This window comes from Parasteatoda tepidariorum, chromosome 8, assembly GCF_982258835.1.
Source record: "Parasteatoda tepidariorum strain Cologne lab strain chromosome 8, Ptep-v5.0, whole genome shotgun sequence".
Lineage (NCBI taxonomy): Eukaryota > Metazoa > Arthropoda > Arachnida > Araneae > Theridiidae > Parasteatoda > Parasteatoda tepidariorum.
Genome location: NC_141762.1, coordinates 24,173,235 through 24,196,695, shown reverse-complemented (window position 1 = coordinate 24,196,695; position 23,461 = coordinate 24,173,235). Strand labels below are relative to the sequence as shown.

At 33.3% G+C, this 23,461-nt stretch overlaps 3 protein-coding genes across 3 annotated transcripts in view; 2 read left to right on the top strand and 1 right to left on the bottom strand.

Moving 5' to 3' along the window:
* Nucleotides 1-10,977, bottom strand: part of LOC107449667 (uncharacterized) — a 95,620-nt gene extending 84,643 nt beyond the window's left edge. Inside the window, exon 1 of the mRNA XM_087150015.1 lies at nucleotides 9,517-10,977. Coding sequence (XP_087006141.1) covers nucleotides 9,517-10,509 — 993 coding nt within the window. The 5' untranslated portion in view covers nucleotides 10,510-10,977. The remainder of the gene's footprint in view (nucleotides 1-9,516) is intronic.
* Nucleotides 10,978-19,257: 8,280 nt separating this feature from the next.
* Nucleotides 19,258-22,503, top strand: LOC122269595 (uncharacterized). The gene has a single exon (XM_087149496.1). It carries the CDS (start codon nucleotides 19,258-19,260, stop codon nucleotides 22,501-22,503), a length of 3,246 nt encoding a protein of 1,081 aa, XP_087005622.1.
* Nucleotides 22,504-22,597: 94 nt separating this feature from the next.
* Nucleotides 22,598-23,083, top strand: LOC147805945 (ATP-dependent DNA helicase PIF1-like). The gene has a single exon (XM_087149495.1). The coding sequence runs from the start codon at nucleotides 22,598-22,600 to the stop codon at nucleotides 23,081-23,083; it is 486 nt and encodes a 161-aa protein (XP_087005621.1).
* Nucleotides 23,084-23,461: the final 378 nt, after the last annotated feature.

Below are 23,461 nucleotides of genomic sequence, written 5' to 3'. Positions count from 1 at the left end.
TTTTAAAACCTGCTGATTACCTATAGTATAATTAAATTTCAATATAATGCATGGCAACTGTTGGTAGTTTTGAAGTTTATATATTTTCTTGGCAAACTTCAGTTTTTGACATTTTTGACGGGTTTTTGACGGTTTAAACCAGTATTATACCCTTGTCATGTCAAAAACCACTTTTTGACGTCAAAAACCCAACCCTGCCTGTACTAAGAACGCAAGGACGCGTATTCAGCTAGTACAGTCGTCTCTACTTAATTGCATATCGGATAATAGAATAACCTGCTTATACAAATAAAATTTAATGGAACCAAATCGTTTTATATGAAACTAATGTTAAACTTCCCTGTTTTAACTGACATTTGTTGTTTTTTATCCCCGCCTAATTGCATAAAGGAGGGATACTGAAATGGAAAAAGAAAAAAAATTTATTTTTGAGAAATGTTACACCAACTACACATGGAACTTCAGTTTTTCAGTTAAGATAAGGATGCAATAGATGGTCATTTCAATAGGGACTTCCTGTTCAGTTGGTCTAAAGTGAAAAGGGTAAAGTTGAAAAATTAATCAAATTTTGCTGACAGTTATACATTGAAGTAAATAAAGGGAGTTTTATCCCTCCTTGACATACTTCACCTTCATGTAAAAAAGGTTGAGTGATTTGTTTTGTGGTCAAGACTTGTGGTCCTCTCCTGGTGAGCTTAAGCTTTGATAAGAAAAAATTCCAAAAACCTAACACACTAGTGTACAGTATGTCTTTCTCATAAGTAGAATAATCATTGCTAACATTGCTGAATAAGTCTGAGTTGGTTGCGAGAAGTTGAGAGCGAAAAGGATTGATTTGAATCAATCGGGGGAAAAAAATGAATCTTGGAAACAATAAATTTTAAAAAATCCCAAACTAAAATGGCACATTAATTTGGAATTTCTCAAGTTTCGAGGATTAGAAAAATAAATAAGTAGAAATAAAAAAAAAATCTGATTGTATTTGAAAGGAATACGCAAGTCATTAAAATCTTGGTAGAAACTGAAATGGAAAATCTAATTTTGATAAAATGAATTAAACGGGTTAAAAGTAGTCTTCATTTATAGATTTTTTTCAGAAGGGATCAAATAATATTTTAGTACCTATATTTATACTTTTTACCAACATTGATTTATTTTTATGTACCTCTTATATTTTATGATACTAACACAGACAATTTTAATTAAAATTGTTTATTGAGCATAAAACTGAGTTTATTTAATCAAAAACCTATATTATGCTTTAAATACCACTAAAAAGTAAAATTTCGGGAAAATTTATAATTTATGATTGAATATTGCATTCCCCATTTTAATAGAATAACTCGCTTAATTGCATAGATTTGTCTGGAACTGATGGTATTCCTTCATGCGGGGTTGACTGTATTTCATTAAATTTGTTTAAAAAATAATAAAAATTCTCCTACTATAAAAAAATTAAGCAGTAACATCTTTGAATCAATTTGAAAAATAAAAAGAATTTTAAATAACAAGCAATTCTATCATTGTTGATTACTTTAGAGAAAATTATAATTGCATGAATATATGTTATGTTTTCTATTTTCCTTGTATATTACTTAATATTTAAGAATCTAATTAATTGCGTCATTATTAAAACATATTTTTACTTCATATCTTAGTTATAATGTGTGCCTTGTATTAAAGTTTTTTTAACTTACTTATCTGACCGTTACGCAAGTGTGAGATCAATGTGTATTATATGAATCGAAGCTATAAAACAATTAAAATTTGACGAACAATTATTGTTTTTAATTCGAAAAGCCCCCCATAGATTTAGCGACAGTTTTACTTAAAGTTTAAAATGAAAAATAAATGTTACTAACAACCTGAAAATAGAAAATCATCAAACGAAACAAAAACTGGTTTCAAATGAAATTGAACTAATTCTAATGTTTCCATTAGAGTTCCTATTTCACTAAACGTTTTGATAGTCCAAATTTTTAACTCAACTATCGAATTTATTTTTTCAATCGTTTAATTTTTTAATCACTTGATTAATTTACTTATGTAAACATTTTGTTATTTCTGGTACTTAAAAAGTAAGACATTTGTTTGTCATGCTTCCAAATAACTTGCAAAAGATTTTTTGCGGTATGCAAAAGATTTCAGAACGAATAGAAGATATGCGACGGTGGAAAATGAACGAAAGGAGAAAAAAATAATAAATGCAAAAAAGATAATGATCGTTTAAATTAGAATAAAATTTAACTTAATTTGCTTTTTTGTAATACTGAATTGTATTTTGAGTAAACCACGAAGAAATCATACTATATCATTGGAAATAATATTTAAATATTGAATTATCATGTAACTGCAAACCGTTAAACGGTGTTTTGTATTTTGAATTTGAATTTTAGAATTGACTCCACGGGTGGGCGATACCAATCTGGATCTGCGCCTCCTCTCCCGAAGGGTCTATCGCGGCGGCGAGTAAATTTTTCCTTTCATGCTCCTCGAGGGGTAGACCGGAGGTCCAATTCTTAATTTGCTCTAGATATAACTTCATTTTGTTACAATAAAAGGTACAGATTAGACGTTGCAAATTAATATGTTTGGGGGAAAAGTTATCAATATCTGATGAATCATTACCGAGTTTGATCGAAATAAAATCATCAAAATCTTGAATGAAAATGAAATTGTTTATCTACCATACGAAATTGTCTTTCGACTTCATCTGTATATAAACATCCTCTTAACTACTTAATTTAATCCTTCCTTCGTTCTAATTAACATTGATAATGATTCGTCAAATTTTGACAATGAATAAGTGTTCTACGCCTCACATAAATATTTGGCGATCCAGATATGATGCGAATGACTGATTGCAGAGCACAAGAAGTTGTGCTCTTACTTTCTTCAATGTCAAATACGGATGGCAAACAATATCATAAACACGTAAAGACAGAATTTACGGTGATTTGTTTATGGTAAACTAATTCCGAACCAAAGAATAAAGGAGACCCCTAAATTAAAAGCTACTTTAATAACATCCATTTCAAAAATCCTGTCAAAATTACTCAGTTAATCTTATTTGCATTACAATAAAAGACTGACATCCAAAATAAAGTTAGTAATGTCTCAATTTAGTAACCACTAAATCACATTATTAAAAACCTGTCAAAATCATTCAGTTAATCCGATTCACGCTACATCAAAATAAATGAAATACTGACATCCAAAATAAATTTGGTAATGATAAATGCTAAGCCTACTGGTCATTTACAAATAATCTTGATTTAGGATTAGAAACGGAAATTCTATTTAAGGTTCTATTAGAGATAGGGAAGCGTAATCATTAGGAATCGATTTTCTCATTTCCTTTTCAATACTCCAGTTTGAAAGAAATATGGGTTCAGTTTATTTGTTTCCGGTGTATGAAACCAGTAGGAAGAAGAAGAAAAATCAATGATTTTTTGTTAATATTTTGGATAAAGATTTACAGATTTTTTATGTAGCAATAATCAACAAGTATTTTTGTTTAACTGGTTAATCAATTTTAATGACATCAATAAAAATTACATTTTTTTAAATATCATTTATAAAAACTATTTTATTAATAGTTCATTATAATTTTAAGCATGAATTTAAAAATAATGTATAAAAATAGTACCGTAAACCGGGGCGAGTCTACCCATCCAGGGGCGAGTCTACCCATTTTAGTTTTATTTAATTTTCACAATTTTAAATTGCGAATAAAAAAATTTTTAATGACGGAGGACTTAGTTCAGACTCTAAGGAAGATGGCGCTGTAGTAGTTTGATCCGTTTTTATTTATTTGGTGTCTTTTTAACCGACCTGTTCAAACGCCTTTTGAGAGATTTGTATTGAAAATCAGCAAACTTTTAGTTGGTGCTCCGTAAGTATATTACTATTATTACTATTTTCACTTTGGTTAAGTGATAAACTTATCTAAGACTAAGATTACATTAATTTTATATGAAAAAAAACAAAAAGAATGTAAGTTTTGCTGTTGTAAACAAAAAGCCAGAATTCGCGGGGTGAGTCTACCCATTCGTATTTAGTATTAATAAAGCATAATAATATAATTTAGAACTTTGTTTATATTAAAATTAAGTCATTTTAAATGAATTTGAGTATATTATTTTAATTCTGTATTGATAAATTTATCATTAATAAGAAAATTTATAGTTTAAATATAAATGTAAATATAAAATATGTTTATTTTACCTATTTTTTCAATTTTTGTATTACAAAATTAACTTTTTTTATTTAATGCAAGTTAAATAAATTATTATTTATTATTACAGATGGCTCGAAATTATATTCGCAAAACAAATGGATTTAAATGTTACAAAAAAATGCCATGATTTTGTTAATAATCTTTAATTATTATTATTTATTAATTATTTAATTGTAAATTTATATTAATTTTAATTTATTTTTATCAACAATAATCAGAAAAAAATGTTATTTTATAATGTTAATGATTATAAAAACAAAACTGTGATCAAAATTTGATGATCGATCAAATACTCAATTTGTATTATTTTATGAATAAAAAAATGAAATATATAATAAAGTTATGAATTTTACTTCATAAATATCCTATATAGTAACTAAAATAACAATTTAATAGTAAAATTTGATTATTTACAATGTTAACATTCATTTTAGTAGAATGGGTAGACTCGCCCCATACGAGAGGTTTGTCAGCAGTTCTATAAAAATATACAGTAACAGCGTAACTGTTAATATTTTCTAAAATCGATTTCACAGCTTTAAAGAGAGATAAATAGCGATTCCGAAACACCTATTAAAAGCCTTTTTTCTTTAATATTACAAAAGTTTGACCACTTGAAAGTTGACAAACTGAAAAAATGGGTAGACTCGCCCCGGTTTACGGTATCAGTATAATTATTAACTATTAAATTTTCCAGCAATTAATGCACTAACTAGCCACTAATGAAATTAATCTTAACATTAACAATTTTGAGGACATAAGCATTTTTTAATTATTTTTTAGAACATTTCTTAAAGGTTATGGAGCATTTATTATTATTATTATTATTTTAGGAGAATTTTTGCATTTTAAGGAATTATTGTGTATGCATTCTGTAGTATTTAATTTTCACATTTTTAAGTTTTATTTTTTTATTTTTATTTTTTCTTATTTTGTCATTTGTTATAAAATTTGCTACTACTTTTGTCTTCCTATCGTAACTGTTGTAATCTCCTGGGTAATCCCACCTTGTTTTTCCACATTTAATAACCATTTAGCAATCATTTCAAACTTTATTGAAAACTGTTCTCTTGATATTTCCTCTTGATATACTTTATATTGGGTACTTGAAACTAGAGAAGAAGTGAAATGATTATGCCTAACCATGTGATTCAAATAAAATTTAATTGAACACCTGTAAGAGACGTAATGCGTGTGTGTCGAATCCGATTGGCTTCTGAATCGACAAATACCATGATTTACCTCCGCTGACGTCACTTGCAGGCATCCAATCATATGCAAATTTAAGAAAAAAATAATATTTCACATGAACTTTTTTTTTAAATATAAAATAATTTTCTCTAACTTAGCGAGCAATTTGGATGTTTTTCAGAGCATTTTTTATTTTTATAAGAGCAATTCAGGTCATCAAAACCCAAGTTCAATTAAATATTGGTTCATTTACTTTTTATGCGTTTGGCCAGAAAAACAATCAATTTCCCTCTACAGAAATCTAAAAAATAACGTTTTTATGAAGGATGGACATGTGATTAAAAAATAATTGAATAAAAATGACTCATTTCGTTAAATTACTCTACTAAAAAGCTAAAACTAGCTTCCCTCATTTTAGAAATTTTTAAATACTTTAAGAAAAATCGACTGAACGTTGAACCATGATATTATTACTTTAAATACGGAACTACTTTTAATACATAATTACAACAGAAATTCTTTGTGATAAAACAGAATTTCATTAAAAAAAACGCTTAAAATCACAAATGGTAACACTTTATTAAAATACTATACACGTTTCGGTTACACAATGGTACCACCTTCATCAGTAGAATATGAAAAATCAGTAGCATTTTATCTTACTGCTAAAGGTGTACCACTATCGAAACGCTTATGAGTTTTTAATAAACTATTGCTTTTAATAACACTGCTTTTTTATAGTACTTTAGCACAGCAGTAAATTATAAATGCATATCCTATTCATAATATATTCAATGTGTTGTTACTAGAAAAATAATATTTTTTAAATTGTGCTATTTCTTTTCATTGGTCTTTGACATAAATTAATTCATACAAACAATCGAAACAGTGAAATAATTTCGGATTACTGAATGAATATAAATATAATTATTTCTTATTATAAATATATTAAGTCTTAGTGAACCGAAATTTCATTTTAATTCAGCAAACATTTTAGTACTATTATATTTAAAAATATTATTGAGAATAAATAATTGTTACGAAAAAAACATTAAATATTTAGTAATAGAGGAAAAATAATTTATAAAAACAAAATGTTCAATTCATTTAATATTAAAATGCACAATTTTTGCTTTCAAAAGTTACTCGAATATTGTAGTTTCATCTAGCGATGTGTTAAAATACGAGACAGTTTTGAATCAGGGAATGACGAATCCTGGCAATAAGCCAAATATTTCTGAAATAAACTGTATTCCTTTAAGGTGGTTTCTTCCCTTATGTAAGAAATCTCTATATTCGTAAATTCGTGAAGTAATATATAACATTAAACTACATTCTTTTTTGTCCTTAATATTGGATTAGTCCAAATCTTAGATTAAACTATATTTTTTGAAGATAGTTGTTCCACAAATAATGAAAAATTCTACATTAATAAATTTTATCTTTCTTTTTGTCAATATATATCTGATTAATATATATTTTTTGAAGGTTGTAATTCCCTTCGGTAAAAAAAACCTAATTTTATTAGAAATATAAGTCGAATATTAAATTATATTTTTCAAAAATGTTAAAATTGAAAAACTCAACCTTCGATATAGATATAAGGTAAACCTAAAAATAAACTATAGGTAAAAATAAACTATATTCTTCGAAGGAAAATCTGCAAAACCTCAATTAAATTTAAAAAAATAATATTTTAGTCACCATAATCTTTTTTCACGTATAATTTTAGGTCTTGATAGTATTTCTGTTTAACATTGCATGTTACAAAATTTTAGGATTTTTTTTAAAAATTTGTTTCAAATTAACCAAAGGGATTTGGAACATTTTTTGATTTTTAGCAAGCGTCCAATTTATTAAATATTATTGAAATATTGCGTTTGGAACATTTATGGATTAATCTTAGTTATAAAAACCATATTTTCTGGAATTATTATTTTTCTAAATCCTTTCAAAACATAGTTTAATATTAAAAATAAAGAAATTGCTAAATAATATGAGAATTTAATTTACAATCAGGAAGAAAGATATTATTCAAAACAGAATTAAAAAAATAAAATTTAATTTGAAATTCAAAACAATTAAACTTTTGTTAAGTAGAAAATATTTCATTCAAAATATTTCTCCCGAACAAGAAAAAATTTATACGAAAAAATAATCGAATACGAAAAATTTATTAGTTCCCACATGCATAATTTACAAATTACTGAGTTAAGAGCAGACGATAACATCAGACAGTGTGACCTTGCCAGCACATGTTGTCAATGAAAACACCCACGATTTTGTTTATTTATTTTACGATTTGGTGTTTTTATTTACTTTTTTCCCCCTCAAGGAGTGGAGTGAAAGCGAAGGTGAAATTATTTGCTTTTTTTCCTTAATCCCTCTTAAACGACATCGACTAAAATATCCTCAAAACAATGTATGATAGAACATTTATTTTCAAATAAATTCTATTTTAGTTTCAAATTAATCCATGGATATTGTAATTTTTAGCTAAAATGTTAAACTGTAATTTTTTTTCAATATATAAAATAGTAATAAAGAAAACACCAATAAATTTATCAAATAAGAATTTGTTTTAAAATCACTATACTTGATTTCTTAAAATCCTTAATTTGCGATGCTTTTTTTTACAACAACAATATTGATTCATAACAATATTTTGACATAAAAGAATAAGATCTGATTTCATAATTTCATATAACTTCGTCAAACAATATTTTGACATAAAAGAATAAGATCTGATTTCATAATTTTATGTATTGGACATCTGTTGGATATAAAAAAAGGATAATAGCGAATTTATATTAAAATCTCACATCTATTTGATGGCAAAATTTCAATTATCTTAGTTATCTTTAAAATCTCAAAGCTGCATAACGTTAGATTTTTCCATTTTGATAAAAATAAAATAAAAACGCAGCAGGTTGATATCGTGTTACACTTTTAGATTAAGAATTTGTTGTAATAGATAGATAATAACCGTGTCTATTACATTACTCATAGCATAGCTCATGTCATGTTCAAAAAAAAAAAAAAAAGCATTATCTATAGAAAATAACCGATAAGGTAGTATATTTTTTTATAGCAGCCAAATATTTTAATTAGCAGCCAAAGAGCCCAAAATTTGAAAAATATTCTAACATACCATATGAAATGTTTTATTCCCATTTTATTCCATTCTGGTATTTTCTAAAAAATATGGGGGCACAAAAAACACCTCGCAATTGGGTTAATAATCTCCCTTTTTTTAAAAAAGAAAAAAGAAAGTTTGCAAAATAAGTACATAATCTATATAGAGATTAAGAAATATTGAATTAAAATTTAATTGCAACTAGCAAACGAGTTAATTTACAAAAGTTTAGAGCTTTGCTCCTAATTTATTACCTATTTCATGATTCCAAGGTTGAAAATATTTGCTTTTATGTCGCCCGTGATAAAAATACAATAAACTACAAAATTATTTCCTAAAACCAAATACCATGCAAAAATTGAAAATTAATTTTAAAATAATTCATAGATAAAATATTGTTGAACTATTTTTCGATATGTCGAAAAAAACAACTACAAAAGACATAATTTAGATCCGAATAAATAAAACATGCAATGAAAACTTTACAATTACTATGGTGAGGGGGGGGGGAATGCCTAACAGGGTGTTCCCTAATCTCTCTCTAAATTTTTTAGATTTCTCTTTAAACATATTTTTAGATTTCTGATCAAAAATAAAGCAATAAGAAGTACAAATTAGAGGTCGCAAATGAATATATAAGCAGGGAAAAAATCAATAACGTCATTCAAACCTAACGAATCACTATCGAGAAAGGCGGGGACAAAAACGTCAAACCCTGTTGGATTGTCAGAAAAAACAAAATGGCGTTGATAAGCGATTGCCAGAAATACTTCCATGCTTCATCAGGCAATCAAACAAGTTTTCAATCTGCCTTCTTCAGTAGTGATTCGGCAGATTTTTACAGCATTTTTCTAATGTGAGTATTTTTCAGAAATAATTTTTTAAAATATATTAATTAAAGGCGGTGATTATAGAACACCCGATGCATATTAGATATTAGAAATCTTACCTGATTTTCTGACCGCAGAATTTTCAATTGATCATTAATAAGAGCATATTTCGCTGCTTCCTCTTTCCGCAATGCTCTTTCTTTTTTGAGCTCCGGACTCCAAAATGTTTTTATACTATGCATGCTAGATCCTAACTTTTGAGTGGTCGCATCCAACTCCCTCTTCATATTACTATACTGAAGTTGGAGATCGTTCAGTCTTTGCTGCATTTCGGTTACGAACCCATCACCTCCAGATCTACCACCATAACCATGCCTAGTGTCACTATACGCTCCATGGCCAGATCTCGACATAGAATGTCCCGTATCACGGTATGGATCAGCTTCCAAAGGGCCGTCCATATCTCTATAGGCATGGTCATCGCGATCTCGATATCCGGCTCGGTCCAGGCTTCTTTCCCTGCTTCTTGGATGCCTACTGCCGGATCCAGTCATGTCCGTCCTGTCAAGTGACCGGTCTCTGGGATCCCGGATGGGAACAAACTCCCGATCCTGATCCCTCTCTAATGAGTGATAATTCCGGAGAGGGACCCGAGTGGCCGAGCGGCTACGGTGATGGCCGGGGGCCGTCCCGGTGCCGCCTGTTCCCCCACGTCCGTCCATAGTGGGGCTGCCCAAATCTTCGTTGTAATAGTGATGAGATGATGCTGTCCTACCGTGCCCTACGTTAAAAGCGGATGTGCTGATTGAATGCGGTACTGGTCCGTCGGTCGGTACGGTGAGGGGGCTGGCGTTGCTAGACCGACTCACGCCGTAACCGTGTCGACTGCTCCTCCGTCCGACCCCTTGGTCAGAGGGTACAGCTCTTGACCCAACTGGACTTACCCTGCCCGATACTGGTTGAGAAATGGAAGAAGGGTAATATTTGGAGGAAGAGTCCGGGTTGGTATCTCGATGGATATCTGGTCGACGCGGGGGCTTGGGTGACCTCTGGCTAACGCTGCTGCTCCCGTACACTTCTCTGGACATGGCTGGTGCTATAGCTACTTGCATCTACTACTAAACTATTAGACTGTAATACTATATATGAATACATCCGGTCCTATGGTCAACAACTGACCGAGGCTAATTAGGAACGAGCATTGGGATGTGCCAGATGGGGCGACAAAATTATCTGAAAGCCGGGGCCATGTTCTTCTCCTCAATTTTTCGGGCGATCAATAAGTCTTTCCTCGAACTCCGAGCAATGTGAACAAAAAAAAAGCGATCACCCTAAAGAATCAAAACAAATATCCGCTTTGCTTGAATCATAATCATCACTTTGCATTTTTAAAAAGTTCTAATCACCGGCCTTCGCGAAGATATTCATTTTTGAGACATGGTATTTGAGAATCAGCCACTCCGCTCTTGCCTTTCACTACTCTATTATAAAAGAGAAGAGGAGAAATTCATCAGTCGTGCCCTCTTTCTCTGCTAATACGGAAGATGACGTCACAGGATCCCAGCTGTTGCGAATGAGCCAATGGGAGAAGAGAGAACTCTTTAGAGACCGTGCTTTGCAGCGATATCTATTGAAAGTAATTGGTACTAATTTTTAATTTAGAATTTTACTACTCTTTCACATTAATGTTTTTTTTTTCTTTTTCCAATATAAAATTTATTCTTTCTCGTGAACTCGTATCTTTAATGTGGGGATAAATTAAATAACATATTTAATGTGGGGATAAATTTTTTAAAATCTTTGTAAATTGTTCATTCTCTTGTTTGAGCTCAAAGAAAAAAAACTGAATTAATCATATTTTTTTTTATAGTCAATCAATCGATAGAAACTATTTCGTTTTTCCTCATTTATATAGAAATTTTAAGTTTATGATAGTTACAAACATAAAAGTGGAAAAAATAATAAAATGAAGCATATGAAATATTTGTCAATATCATCATAAAAAATATTGTGAAAATATTGTATTGCAAATAAAAAATAAATTAGGAAAATAATTTGACGATAATTATTCAAAATATAAAAAATTATAAAATATATTTTCTTGAGAAGGTTTTACATTTGCGAATAAATATTCATAATGATTAATTTTTAATCTATTAAATAGAAATATTAGTGTCTTTAGCATAAAGCATTACAGAAATTAAGTCACAGATATTTTATAAATACATTTTTATTTGGATAAAACAGAAGATTAGATTTTATTTGGAACATTTTAGAAAATAGAAAAACTACTGGTGCTCTTAATAGAATAAAAAATCCTGGAAAATCATTCTAGAAATTATTAAATTTTTATATTGTTATTATGATAAACCAATGTTTTTATTCTCAAAACAAATTTAGACAATTTTTTGTTTAATAACAGTATTTTGATTTTTCTTTTTGAAAATTTTGATTCTCTACTTTTATATCCAAATATATTAGAAATAACCCTTTATACCATTTTTAATAGCATTTTTTTTCATAAAATAGCTTCGTTATGCTATACATCCAACAGAAACTCTAATGTTTAAACAATATAATAGCAATTTAAATTTTTTATTTAATATGAAAAAGCTAGAAAATTGAAAAAAATTTTATTATTCAAAAAAAGCAAATATTTAATTAAAAATAACTTTTCTCTCTTGAAAGAATTAAATTCAATTCCCCAAATATGGTTTTTCAAGTTAATTTCTTTAATCTATCATAAAATATGTTATTTTGTTTATTAATTTTCACGCTAGTCACTTGCATTCCGCCATTAGAACCAAATTTTTGTGTAACCCTAGGAGTCCGCAAACTATGGGTTTTTATAAATAATTAAGTTATTGATTTCTTTTTTATAAAGTTTTTTTAATCGTAAATTAAAATTTATATTCTATCGAAAATATATAAGTGTAAGGCTAAGGCCTTACAACACTGCTATATTTTATAAAGCTGTAACTATGTTTTAATAACTATCTAATAATATTTAAGAAAAATAATTTAAAAAAATTCTATTCAATATAGATTATAAATAGTTTTTGTCCTAGAACAAAATAAAAGGAAAATTAATACCTTAAATATTTACTAAAATTTTATATCTTTCAAAATTGATGTTATTTGTTAGTTAGAATCGATATTTGTTACAATATTGCCAATGTTATTATCGTGTACTTTTTGTTGCGTTGTCGCCATCATTTCATCGTTATTATTTTTTCTAAGTACTAAAAAATTGTAACAGCCGCTATCACCGTTGTCTTGTGCGTTCTACTTTACGTTACATTTTGTACTGCTGCGCAAAAACAATAAGATTTAGAAATTTGAAATTGAAATTACAAAGATGTGCAGAAAAATGTACCTGGAAATACGATGGAATGAAAAAATTTAACATCCGATTATAAGCTTAAGAAATAATAACTATTATAATAAAAAGAGCAACGTGGCTCGCTGTGCAGCCCACAGGATTGCAACTAAGGAGTTGGAATTCGATGTGTTGAAAGAGCCATTTTTCATTATGAACTAAAACTAGTATTTTTTTTTCTTTCAATATTTAATTTGTTCAAAAGTTTTTACAATTGCAATAGCTCTTTTCGCGATTTATCTATCACTCTTTTTTTTTTTTTTTAACTTTAAATAATGATGATTATTGCTTTAGGAAACTTTACGTGTCTCTCTCGAAATCTATATTTTATAAGTTCGTGCTGGGACCTTGATAGTCTGGTTGGTAGGGCGCTGGACTCACGTTTGTGAGAACGTGAGTTCGAAGCCAGCCAGCGGAAGACTTCCCGTGTAGTTAATTGTGACTTGCAGAAAATTAAACCTGCCGTATCATATAGTCCTCCATGTTCCCATAACAAATTATGCATGTGGGGTTACTGAGTTGGAGATTGATCTTTCTCTGGTTCAGGTCAAAATTACAATCTGTGGATGAATGAATGGGTATATGAATGGGTCAGCCCTATAAACGAGTGTGACGTATGGGTGTGGCAGAAGCTGAATTCTTGGCCATAGATGGTACCACTAGAAAACAAGAACAATCATTTTAAAAGTAGTGAAAAGGAGAAAGAGAGATATTAAATGTTGCCAGATATAACTCTCAACGTTTATATTAAAATTTTAAAAAATATTTAAAAAAAAAAATTTTTTTAAGTGACAAAAGAAAACTACTATTTCCTGTTTGTAATGATAAAGTCTCCGTCAACGAATAAAATTACTTCCTAATAATTTCTCCTTATTATGTCACACATTCTGTTCTACATTTAATCTTAAGTACAATTAAATGCTTCACAAATCCAAATAACCATTCATTTCCTTACGATTGTCAACAAACGCTGTAGCTGTTGCCAAAAATTTATATCTTAATAAAAAATGGTTCTTTAATTCTGTGGAAAATATTAACTCTTAAGAAGGAAAAAAAAAAAAAAAAGATAATGAATACGAAGCAATTAAGGGGCGAAGCGAGTGACCGGAGCGAGATTTCTAGTAATATAAACAATTGCTTTCCAACCAGCATTTTACAAAAAATATAATTGTAATGGCGAAATTTTAAATAATTAACGGGAAAATAAAATAACGAAATAGTAGAACACGTTTAGGACCAAAAAAAAATTATATGTAGAACCGTGGACAAAAATGTTTTATTCTCATCTCCGCGTTTTTGGTCTGACAAAAATGGAAATATTTTTTTCCCCTTTTGAAAAACGCTGTTCTAGATATTTTTATTTTATTATTTTCTTCTTTTTAACTTTGTGGCTGTAATCTTCTTTATGACTGAAAGTAATCCATATTCTGGATGGTGATAGTTTAGTAGGGGAGAGTGGGGTCAATTGTAGCATTTTTTACTTAACTATTTTTAACTAACAAAAAATCCAATATATTATTAGTATTAATTGACAGACGAGTAAAGTAGACTATCCTCTACTAGAAAAAAAAAACTTATTTTAAATGTTATTATATTAGTTATTAACAATTTTTGAGAGTCGTGCACTTGTTACAATTGTCCCCACTTACGGGGTCAATTGTAACAGTTCATAAATTCAACTAAAACATAGTTAATTATACATATTATCATAGTTGTGATATATTTTCTTATTGATCAAAATAGTAGTGATATTTTAGGAGTAAAAATAATAATGAGCAGAGACCTAAAGGATTAAACTTTTAACTTTAAGGGGTTAAAAATTTTAATTTATGCTGTGAAAGGTGACAAATAAAACAATGCATATGCAACATAATATAAATGATATAGGAAACTATTGGTGGTTCTTAAAGAGTTAAGTAATGGTTTGTAAACATAAGATTATTTATTTTCAGCTGTTACAATCGTCCCTTTACTTATTGTTACAATCGTCCCCAAGACGCCATTTCAGCTTCATTTGTTAAAAACAATGGTAGTTAATTAAGAAAACTAATCTTTTTTTTAAATGTTAATTAAGGTGTCCACTTACATATTCGGTTAATAATTTTCATTTGTTTAAACAAAATTACTTTCTTACAATATAATATTCTAATACCAAAAAAAGTACTTACGTAGCGTGAAAATATCTTTTGCGATTTAACTCCTTCAGAAGTACATAAAAATGGTTGCCAGCAGGGGTGTACATGTAGATTTATTAAATACACTTTGGGCGCCACCTAGGAACCAAATTTAGAACCCGACACTCAAAATTTTTGCTCTGTTACAATCGTACCCTGTTACAATTGACCCCACTCTCTCCTACATGCGTTTTTGGTTTGACAAAAATTGAATTTTTTTTTTTCTTTTCATTCCCCTTGAAAAACGTAGTTCTAGATATTTTTATTTTATTATTTTCTTCTTTTTCACCTTGTGATGATTTTAAACATATTTATTTCTGAATTTCATTGCTTAGATTTTATTTTTTATAGCATATTTTTTATAGATTAGCATGCAGTGCCAGATTAATCGCACACCATTCAAATTTTTTGGACCCTAAGACTAAATTTTTTTTCTCGTACATTTTTTATTTATTCAAATATAGAAGTATTTATATATCTTTTCATTAATGAAAGCTTATTTAAAATTAAAATAAATAATAAATTAAATTTAACTTTTGAACAATAACTAAAATAAGTAATAAATAAATATGATTAACATTACCGTCATGTGGGGCTACTTTGTGCAGGATTTCGCAGTTTTTGAACTTTGACATGTAAAAAAACTATTTTAATTCAAACTTTAGTGAAATTTATCGATATTATATTCATAACTGGACTCAGACGAGTGAATTTGATCAATATTGGCATTATTTGTATGTATTATTTACAAATAATAAGTCAAAACATACCTTGCACAAAGTAGCCCCCAAGTGGGGCTACTTTGTGCAGCGATAGAAATTCAGTTTAATAATCATGTTTTTAGTAAAATATTGATATAAACTTGCTAAAAAAGTTAATTGTTGACATTTTTCATAACAAAAACATCAAGATATGTAAAGATATTAGTTTGAAAATAATTTTCAGCGTTAAAAAACCATTTTTTATAAAGAATTTTTCCTTAAAAAGAATGTTTATTTCAAAACATTTGAGTTTAAACAAAAGGAAACCATATACATTTTTGAACATTGAAATAGATGAAATTTCAAAAATAATAATTATTACATATTCATTAACATTTATAATATTGTTAAATTTGAACATAACATGTTTGAATGAACATGACAGAATTTGCTCTTCAGTTTCTGTCAAAATCACCTGACGCCCTATAAAATATATTTTTACGTGTTAAATCGTTTGATTAATTCATTGAAAAATCTTTGTAGAAGAAAAGCAATAGTTTACCAGCACGTTTCACGTGTTTCTTGTGAATTTTATTAGAGATAGTATTTCTGTGGATTTTGTACTTCCGAGAAGCTTCTGCAATCGACATACCATCAGCAACTGCTTGCAAACATTGTTGCAGCTTTTCTAAAGTATAATCACGGTAGTTTCTCGTTCCATGTATTTTTTTTATAACGTCTGACCATTTTTCTGTCGGAAAAAAAAACGAATTAAACTTTGCACAAAGTATCCCCACAGTGTATTTTTTTCATTTTCCGTTTATTTGTTATTAATTTTCAAAATTTTTTAACGCTAACATTATATATTTGTTTATTAATATATAAATAAAAAATTTTGCACTCACGACAATTGTTTTATCAACGTCTTTGCATTTCACAGCTAAAGTTTCCACGCACACTTTTCGACGTCCGACGTTCTCGGAAAGTTGTTGACATTGGATAAACAAAACACACTCTGAGATTGTTTTAAAATTCGAAAAAATGTTTGTAGTAATAGAGGAGACTTCTATCTTCAAATTCCACACATTTTTAACGTGAAAAAAACATAATACTATAACATATACTATTGCAGTTACTATTTCGAATGATTCTTTATATAACAAGTAAAGGAAGAAATAAAACAAGGGAAGAAAGACACTGAATTAATGAATCAACGAAACATTAAATCCGATATTATTGGATACTGAAATATTTTTAGAATTGAAAATTGTATTTTTAATTCTTTTTTTTTTCTTTAATAAATTGACAGTTAGTCAGGGAACCGGATTATGTATAGCTTTCTTTACACTTAAATTCTGATAAGGCAATGTTCATATAAGAGTAAGGATTATCTTTAGATCATGACGAATAATAATAATTCACTTTGTTCAACAGGGTCGCTTTGTCAAAATTTCCTTTTGTTTTCTGGGTAATTTTGTCGAATCCGTCACCTCGTCGCGTATGACTTCTCTTGGGTAGATCATCTCGTCCACAGGTTGCTTTGAAGGATGGAGTTGATGAAAAAGAAAAAGGAAAGTAACAAATTGGATAACAAAATATGGACGAAACATCGGATTGGCGTAAACACTAACCAAATATTCAATTTACTAATCTTATACTATAATACGAGGAATGGTTGCCAAGTCGAAAATCGCCCCAGAATTAATAAACTCCGGTAAACTTGGGCGTCTGGGGTTTTTGGCCACGAGGAATCGATTGGCGCCGGTTTTGAAGCGCTACGGTCAAGCAGTTCGGAGTTACAGATAGGATATTTTCAAACTTTATTAGTTCGCCATAATGGCTACAGATACTTTTCTCCACTCTTATAAATGTATCCTAATGCGAACCTTACAATTGAAATATTAATTTTCGACAACTTAAACCAATAATATACGAAGGAATTAATAATTTAATTGTAAGGTTCGCATTAGTTTACATTTATCAAAGTGGAGAAAAGTTTAACTTTTGTGTTAAAATCACCGTCAACAAAGTCCGACATTTCAACATTCATCAGATTTCAAGCTACATTTTCAACATGCAGAACGCACCTCTACATGAAATTCTTCAAGGAGCCGGAATTTTGGAACAACAAGCGATCAACTCAATTCTACCCGCAAATGGACAACTAGAAGATACCGTCATTGTTAGAATGCTTCTCTATTACGCCGAACAAGCTTACCCGACTGTCAAAGTTGCTGTACTTCACCCTGAATTTGTCGCACGCTTCTACGTTACAACAGCGGATGGCGCTTATGAAGGAATGGCTCTTCTCAACGATATCAGCGACCAGAACAAGGCTTCCAACTATCTATACGGCGTTCAACAAGGATTCGACGTGCTACTCATTCCCATTCACAAGAGAGCTCAAATGGATAGAGGCGAGCACTGGATGCTAGGAATTTACGAAGCAAGCTATGGAGAACGTCAACTATTAGTCTATGATCAAGTCGACAACCCGCTGCCCATCGATGCTGTTTTGAGAAAAATACTGCGACACGTTTTGAATACCGTTGTTACGAATGAAAAGCTGAAAGGATGCATCGTGAAACCTCGCAACGCTTACAACCACCAAGATGACGCGTCTTCCTGCGGAGTTTACATCGTCTTTTATGCTCGACAATACCTCTCTCATCGACGCCTTTTCCTGGACAAGAATTTTCAAGAAGCGGATGAACGGAAGCAAATTTACGAATTCGTTGTGAACAGTGACCAATTGAACATGTCGGGACCATCTGAAGCCGCATCTTTCACATCTTCGACCAATATGCACGCTTTGAATATCCAAGACCCGATGATAACGCCGTTGCGCCCGACAAGAGCAGTCAAGCAGCGTAGCAAGGAACGAATCTCGGATATATTGATGGAACTTAATGCATCTCAACGAGTAAAATACCGCGATTATGAAAGACGCAGACGAAAAAACGAAACAATGAGGGGCCGCAACATTCGCCTAGAGGAACAACGCCGTCGTAATGAAAGAATCCGTAGATCTGCGAAATCTCGGTCTGCGTCAACCTACAAAAATGCTGCAACTTCCGACGTGGAATATCAAAGTCTTGCTCCATTTAACGTCGCTTGCATCCACGATGGCGTTTTGCATTTCCCAGAAGAAAGAGTGAAGAACAAAATACACGTAGATTCATTTGGCGACTGCTGCTTACATGGAAGAATCAAACTACCAATGCCCGAATTTCCAAACGAATTAGCGCTTCTATTTGCACGACAACACCGCCTATCGGAAGAATTCCAAAGAAGGTTCCGCAACATCGACGCCTGCTTTGCACTTGCCTCATTCAAAGTCGACGACGACAGAACCGTAAATCAACATGGAATCTACGCGTTTATCGCCGGCGGTCAAGTCCATCACAAGATCAACCTGGCAACGCGCCCGACTCAAGACCCGCAAGGTGGATTTAACATCCGAAGTTTGCCCAAATGTACTTCATGGACCCGGAAGAGGCTACAGCTGCGCGATCTGAGCTCAACCGAGAGTTAAGCCAAGAACTATTGCAACTACTCGAGGAGATCATGCGCTTTAACAACCCGTTCGCCCAATCATTTATGATGATGAGAGAAGTGGTCGAAGAAACCAACCAACGCGCAATCGCAGCCGGAGTACAACCGCCCAATGTCCACCTCGTCTTTACAAACCGTGAAGGCGACGATCCTCGACGATTCAACGCACCAGTTGTAAACGAAATAGCCGCAGTCTTGACTCTCAACGCCGATCAAAGCATCCCAGAGAATGAAATGGTCATGCGAGAACGCGGAAAAAAAATCACGCAGCTAAGCAACATCGATGGTCGTGTCGAGCCTTTTACCTACCCGCTTTTCTACCCGAGAGGAACTTTTGGATTCTATGTTGGAATGCCGCTGCACACGCCTTATCCATCAAGAAATCATGTTACACGCGCAGAATTAGCCTGTTACCGACTCGCCTACCGTCCGAATTATGCCAAGCCACTCCCGATCGATTGCACAAATGCAGGAATAGATCAACGATTGGTCGAGTTTAATGCACTTCACTTTGGCGGACGCTTACTCCAGCAATACGTGGTCGACACCTATATTCGCGTCGAAAGAGATCGCATACAGTGGATAAAGAGCCATCAGCGTGAAATTCAAGCCGAGAAATACACCGGAGTTCACAACATGCTCAGAAGCTTGGCTGCGCAAAAAGATGCTGCAATTGGCGAAACAACCATCTTACCGTCATCTTTTCCCGGATCAACGCGCTGGTATACCGAGAATTTCGAAGCCTCCATGGCATTAGCGCGAAGATTTGGATCGCCCGAATTTTTTATCACCGTTACCTGCAATCCGCAGTGGCCAGAACTCCTGTCAGCGATACGCAATGAATTCAACGCCGCAATTCCGGAAAGCCTATTGGCTCTAACCCGTCCAGACATCGTTGCAAGAGTCGCACGTCTCAAGTTCCGCCAAATCGTCGAAGACATCATGACGCATCAAATCTTTGGAAGAGCATCCGCGTACGTCTTCACCATCAAGTTCCAAAAGCGAGGTTTACCGCACATGCACCTATTAGTGATTATGTCGCCAGCGGACAAGATTCACAGCGCTGACCAACTTGACGATTTTATCTCGGCGGTAATTCCAGAAGATGATCCGGAGCTCAAGGAACTGATCTCGAAATGGATGATCCATAACCCGTGTGGTGATATGAACCCAAGCGCTCCGTGCATGGTCAGCAAACATGGAAGAGACCAGTGCAGATGGGGACCAATGGAACATCAAGACATGACATCGCTGGTGGACGATGAAAAGCCGAGGTATCGCCGACGCTACAATCCGTTGTTGGATCCAATGAACCCAGAATTCTCGCATGAGCAAGCCATCTACAGGAAAGACTGCAACGGCCAGCGCGTCACCACAGACAACCGCCACGTCGTCCCGTACAACGCCTACCTGCTAAAGAAGTATCAATGCCACATCAATGTCGAATTCGTCAGCAGCATCGGACCGGTGAAATACCTCTACAAGTACATCTACAAGGGCCATGATTGTGCTACGATAAAGGCCGTCGAAAACCAGCAGACGATCATCTACAACGAGCCGGAGAAGTACGTGGAAGCTCGCTATATCTCACCAGTTGAAGCATGTTGGCGCCTATTCAAGGATTTCGAGATCCAAGCGAAAAGCCACACCGTCGTTCGACTTGACATTCACCTACCCGGACAAGATGGCGTTAACTTGGACCAAACGTCAGTTGACCTTGCCGATATTGGACAGAAGGGATCGACCTTAAGGGCTTACTTCCGCCATAACACCGCGCTGAAAGAAGACGAAGCGAACGGAAAGGCAGTCACCTACCACTATTACCATGAAATGCCGGAGCACTACCGATGGATTGGCCAGACGAGCACTTGGCAGAAGAACGTGAATGCTTGCAGCAGAATTGGTCGCGTACATCCAGTCAACTTCGTTTCCCAGCCAGAACTTTTCTTCCTGTGCACGCTTTTGTTCCACGTCAAAGAACCAACGAACTTCAGAGACCTCTACATTGTCGACGGTGTCCAGCACACAACCTACAAGCAAGCCTGTCTAGCCAGAGGCCTCACATACGACGTCCAACAGTACGTAGAAGGACTCCGCGAATCTGCTTCATCGAAAATTCCAAGTGTTATGCGCATACTCTTCGCTCAAATCCTGATACTTGGTGTGCCAGAAAACCTGAAGAGATTATGGGAACTGTTCAAAGAGGACCTCGCGGAAGATTTCATTCGAGAAGCAAGACGCACTGGTGGTTCCATAGAAGAAGCGATAAAGCGTGCCTACCGAATCATCGCGCATAAGCTGAACACCGAAGCTACCGAAGGCCGCAACTTCCGATACTGGGTGCAGACACATGGCATGGAAGACATCGACAACTATGAGCAAGATTTGGAGCACGATATGATCGACGTCGACGAATCAACAGCAATCGGAGACCGCATGTACCAGCAACTCAACGAAAAGCAGCGTGAAATCGTCGACACCATAATCCAAGCACTTGAAGACCCGACTCCTGCTGCGAAATGCTTCTTCATAGATGGACCAGGAGGAACCTTGAAGACATTCGTCTACAGCACGCTGTATCGCATCGTTACCGGAAGACTTAAGAAAGTGAAATGCATGGCTTACACCGGGATAGCAGCGATTCTTCTACCGAGTGGTCAAACAACGCACCGAACCTTTGGCTTGAAAGTCCCGCTTACATCCGACTCAAGATCATCCATCAAACCAGGATCACAGAAGGCGAACGCACTCAAAGGAGCCCACATGTGTCTGATGGACGAAGCTCCGATGATGTCAAAATACGGCTTGTACAACATCGACGAACTCCTACGCGCGATTTGCAACAACATTCCGTTTGGAGGCAAAGTCATGGTGCTTGGTGGCGACTTCCGACAGTGCCGTCCAGTTCAACAACGTGCCAACAAGAGCGAAATACTCGACCTTTTGATTAAGAGAAGCCATCTGTGGCAACACTTCAAGACTTATTCGCTCGAAAAGAACATGCGCGTTGATCCCGAAGAAGAAGAATTCGCGAAATACCTGCTAAAGGTCGGCGACGGGGAACTCGAAGTGAATGAACTCGGCGAAATAGAAGTCCCAGAAGAAATTCGCTCTGGTGGTAACCTCATCGATGAAATCTTCGGACCATGCCTCAGAAGTGGGAACTACGAAGCAATGAAGAATCGCGCTATTCTTGCACCATTGAACGATGATAAGGATCAACGAGCAGATTATCGCTATGCTTCCAGGCGAAGAGAAGACATACACAAGCTTCGACTCGGTAAAGGATCAACATGAAGGGGGAATTCAATTCGCGCCTGAATTCCTGAACTCGATCAACATCGCCGACTTGCCACCACACAATCTGAAGCTCAAGAAGAACGCCATCATCATGCTTCTCCGAAACTTGGACGTCTCTGAAGGAATGTGCAACGGAACACGATTGATTGTCACCGAACTTTGCAACAACATCATCAAGGCTAAGATCATCACCGGTGAACACGCAGGCCGACAAGTACACCTTCCAAGGATCACGCTCGACTCCAGCAAATCACAGCTTGGCGCAACTATGCAACGGCACCAATTCCCAGTTACTCCAGCATTCGCCATTACGATACACAAGTCACAAGGCCAAACATTCGAATTCGTCGGCGTGCTTCTCCTCACGACGGTCTTCGTGCACGGAATGCTCTACGTCGCGTTTTCAAGAGTCAAGCGTCAAAGTGCGTTGAAGGTCCTGCTGCCTCCTGAGAATCCAACCCACACCCGAAACGTCGTATGGAAGGAAGTCCTGAACAAGAGAAACTCACCAGCCGCACCTGACTCTCCGACAAGAAACTACCTGGACAACATGGAAGACTTCGCAATCGATAATTAATGTTTATTATGTTTATGCTGTTATAGGTTTATAATATGTTTCTTATGTATGTATATATGTTTGGTTTTTCTAAATAAATCTGTCAAGAATATTGAACTTCAACACACTTCAATCTTTACACTGCTCACTTTGTACCATTTCCTTAATTGTATAATTTTGTGTTATCAATTACATTTTATTTCCTGTGACTTTTCAAACTTTACCTTTGTATAGAATAGTTCCCTTTCCAAACTCTAACTTTGTTTAGATAGTTTACAATGGTGCACTTTAACCGGTTATCTTTTCACCAATGGTTTCACAAATTTTCTTATGGCATGTATTGTTTTGATAAATCACAATTGAAAATTTAAATCTTCGAGTTAGCTTCGATACCTGTTT